Genomic DNA, 3,197 nt, shown 5'->3' on the forward strand with positions numbered 1-3,197 from the left:
TGTGTGTGTGTGTGTGATCCTGACGTGTGTGTATGTGTGTGTGTGTGTGTGTGTGTGTGTGTGATCCTGACGTGTGTGTATGTGTGTGTGTGTGTGTGTGTGTGTGTGTGATCCTGACGTGTGTGTATGTGTGTGTGTGTGTGTGTGTGTGTGTGTGTGTGTGTGATCCTGACGTGTGTGTGTGTGTGTGTGTGTCAGACGCTGTACAGTGTGCGAGCAGAGATCCGGCCGGCGGTGGGAGAGCAGCAGTGTTGCACCGGTTCTCTCTGCAGGCTGGAGGTGTCTCTGACACGTCTCTCTGAAGCCAGCGACTCAGACGAGGAGTACAGCGAGACAGACGGCCTGCGCAGCAGCAGACTCCTGTATGAAGGTACAGACTCCTCCAGAGCTAGGCTAAAGAAATGTCTGAAGTGCTACACAGCAGAGGTTTACTTGTATAAATCAAGATTTAATTAAAATACAACAGTTCCTTTTCAAAACATTGCATTTTTTATTGTTGCTTTTATTTTTAATTTTTATTTTTTTTTATGAAATGCTGCACATCACAGGTTTAATGTTTTAGCTTTAATTGCACTGTAATACATTTTCCCAACTAAGACTTGTGATTGAATGAAAAGCAAATAATTAAAATACAACAATATCTTTAGAACAAACATTGCCTTTTTATTTTTATTTTGTATTTTCTATATTTTTATTAAGAAGTTTAGTGTATTTAATTTTAGGTTGCAAATGCATGTCATTATGTTTTCCAGACGGGTTTATGTGTTAAAAGTGAATTAAAATACTGCAATTATAATTAAATTAAATTTTATAATTAAAATACAACAATTTATTTACAACAAAATATTGCATTTTTATATATATATATATATATATATATATTTTATTTTATTTTTTTTTTATTGTAAGTGCTGCATATCAGAGGTTTAGTGTATAAATTCAGATTATTTTAGGTCATTCAGCTTCCCAAATAAACAAATACAACACAAAAACAAAAAGTTTATTTTTTTAAAGCATCGGTTTTAAAATGCAAAGAGTTAAAAAATCTGATTATAAAATAATAATGATTATATTATTATTTTTATTGCTATTGCTAAATAAAAATATTGTACTGTAAAATTATTTAATATATATATATTTTTCTTTTTTATGTTTTATGTGCATTTATTTTGAATCATAATTTGTAAAATGCAAGTATGTTTTGCTTTAGTGTTTGGCTTTATTTGTATTAATAATCAAGATGCTGACTTGTGTGTGTCTGCAGTGATTGACAACAGCAGTAACTGGGCGGTGTGCGGGAAGAGTTCAGGGGTCGTCTCCATGCCGGTGGCTGCCATGGCGACACACAAGGTTCACATGGAGGTCATGCCTCTGTTCGCGGGTCACCTGCTCGTCCCCAGCATCCGTGTGTTCAAGTACCAGCCGCGCCTCGCCAGCCCCGTCATCCAGCCGGACACCGGTCAGGAGCCAGACTCTGTACTTCTGTCTAGAGCTCGCGTCATGCTTTAGTGTGATCCATCATCAGAAGTGATGGGAAACTAATGAAACTCTTCAACTGTTATGAATGAATCCAGAGATGCCCAAAGTTGACCTTTGATGACCTTTGATTTTATGCCATGGAGAAAAAACATATCTTCATTTTAAATTGATATACATATAAAAAATTAAAATAAATATATATATATAATTTTTTTATATAAATAATTATTAATTTTATTATTTATTTTATATTTAATGTTTTTAAAAATATTTTTTATGTTTGTTTTTAGCTTCTTTTTTTTTTTGCATTGAAAAAATAATATAAGTGAATTTGATGTAAAACTTATTTTAAAATGTCAATTAATTGCTATTTAAAGGTTTGTTTCATTATTTAAAAACATCTTGAATTAATACATTTTAATATAATATATTTGGATATAATGTAACTTTTGCCCCAAAAGTTAGATTTTTGGTCATTTTTATTAAAAAGTTTGAGCACCTCTGGTTTGATCAATCTTTTAATATGTAATCAAATGAAAATACAACAATTCCTTTACAACTAAGTATTTTTATTAATTTATTATTACCGTTTATTTTTTATTATTATTAAGTGCTGCACAACAGAGGTTTACTATATAAATAAAATGTGAAAGAAAATATATTTGACTGATATTCAATATGATATTTTAATAAATGTTATTATTATTATTAATTTAAGAAGTAGCTTTTACTTTTTATAATCATAATTTTAATTTTGTATAATCATAATTTTGTCAATTTCGTCTGGTTTGTAGTGAAGAACTTTGAGGAAATGTACTTCATCAGGGAAACTAATCTCAATTCTATTTCATCATTCATTAAACTCACTAAATTCATAAAACCTGAACAGTTTAATCTATCTTTAAATGGATAACCAAATGAAAATACAATTCCTTCACAGCAAAACACTAAATGTTTTTAAATTGTTTTTATTTGTTGTTTTACTAATCGCATCTTTTATTTTGTATTATTTTCATTTTATTTATTTTTTTCATTCAGTGCTGCACTTTTCATGTATAAATTAAAACATGAAGGAAAAAAAATTCTTACAAATAAAATATTACTTAAAAATAGTATTTTATTAATCATTAATAATTATGAATTTGAGAAGTGCATGTTACTTTTTCCGTCATAATTCTTTCAAGTCTAACTTTTATTTTGGCGGTTTGCAGTGAAGAGTTGTTTCAGCTGATTGTTCAGTGAATCGGTTCGTTGAGTCGGTTCTGGTTCATATGAGTCATGACTCTCTGTGCTCCGCAGACTCGTGTCTGGAGAACGACAGTCTGTCTCTGGAGGATCAGGCGGAGACGGCGAGTCTGCGCAGCCGAGGCAGTGTCCAGTCTCTGGGCAGCGGAGAGTCTGCGCAGCCGCGGGGCCCGATGCCCAAACGCCAGGCTTTCGGCCCCGGACAGGTGTTCAGCGGCACACAGGGCCAGCAGGTGTTAGTGCTGCCCGCCGCTGACCATCACCTGATGGAGGTCAACGTCACATGACACGAATCACTGGAGCCTGAGACTCGCCTCCAATCACGCACCTCATGAGACACGCTGGACCCGGTGTCTCTCAGACATCCCATAATGCCTTGCAGCCCCTCCTCTGTGTGCTCAGGTGTGTGAGAGTGTGTGTGAGAGTGTGTGTGAGAGTGTGTGTGAGAGTGTGTGTGAGAGTGTGTGTGTGAG

The 3,197-nt window shown here is 34.3% G+C and overlaps 1 protein-coding gene across 1 annotated transcript in view; it reads left to right on the forward strand.

The window, feature by feature from the left end:
* Nucleotides 1–3,197, forward strand: part of LOC107657364 (trafficking protein particle complex subunit 10-like) — an 18,966-nt gene that overhangs the window by 14,704 nt on the left and 1,065 nt on the right. The window contains exons 16-18 of the mRNA XM_016445411.1: nt 199–370; nt 1,265–1,459; nt 2,779–3,126. Of these exons, the coding sequence (XP_016300897.1) occupies nt 199–370; nt 1,265–1,459; nt 2,779–3,011 (600 nt within the window). The 3' untranslated portion in view covers nt 3,012–3,126. The remainder of the gene's footprint in view (nt 1–198; nt 371–1,264; nt 1,460–2,778; nt 3,127–3,197) is intronic.

The sequence above is a fragment of the Sinocyclocheilus anshuiensis genome, unplaced genomic scaffold (assembly GCF_001515605.1).
Source record: "Sinocyclocheilus anshuiensis isolate Anshui unplaced genomic scaffold, SAMN03320099.WGS_v1.1 scaffold2371, whole genome shotgun sequence".
Taxonomy (NCBI): Eukaryota; Metazoa; Chordata; class Actinopteri; order Cypriniformes; family Cyprinidae; genus Sinocyclocheilus; species Sinocyclocheilus anshuiensis.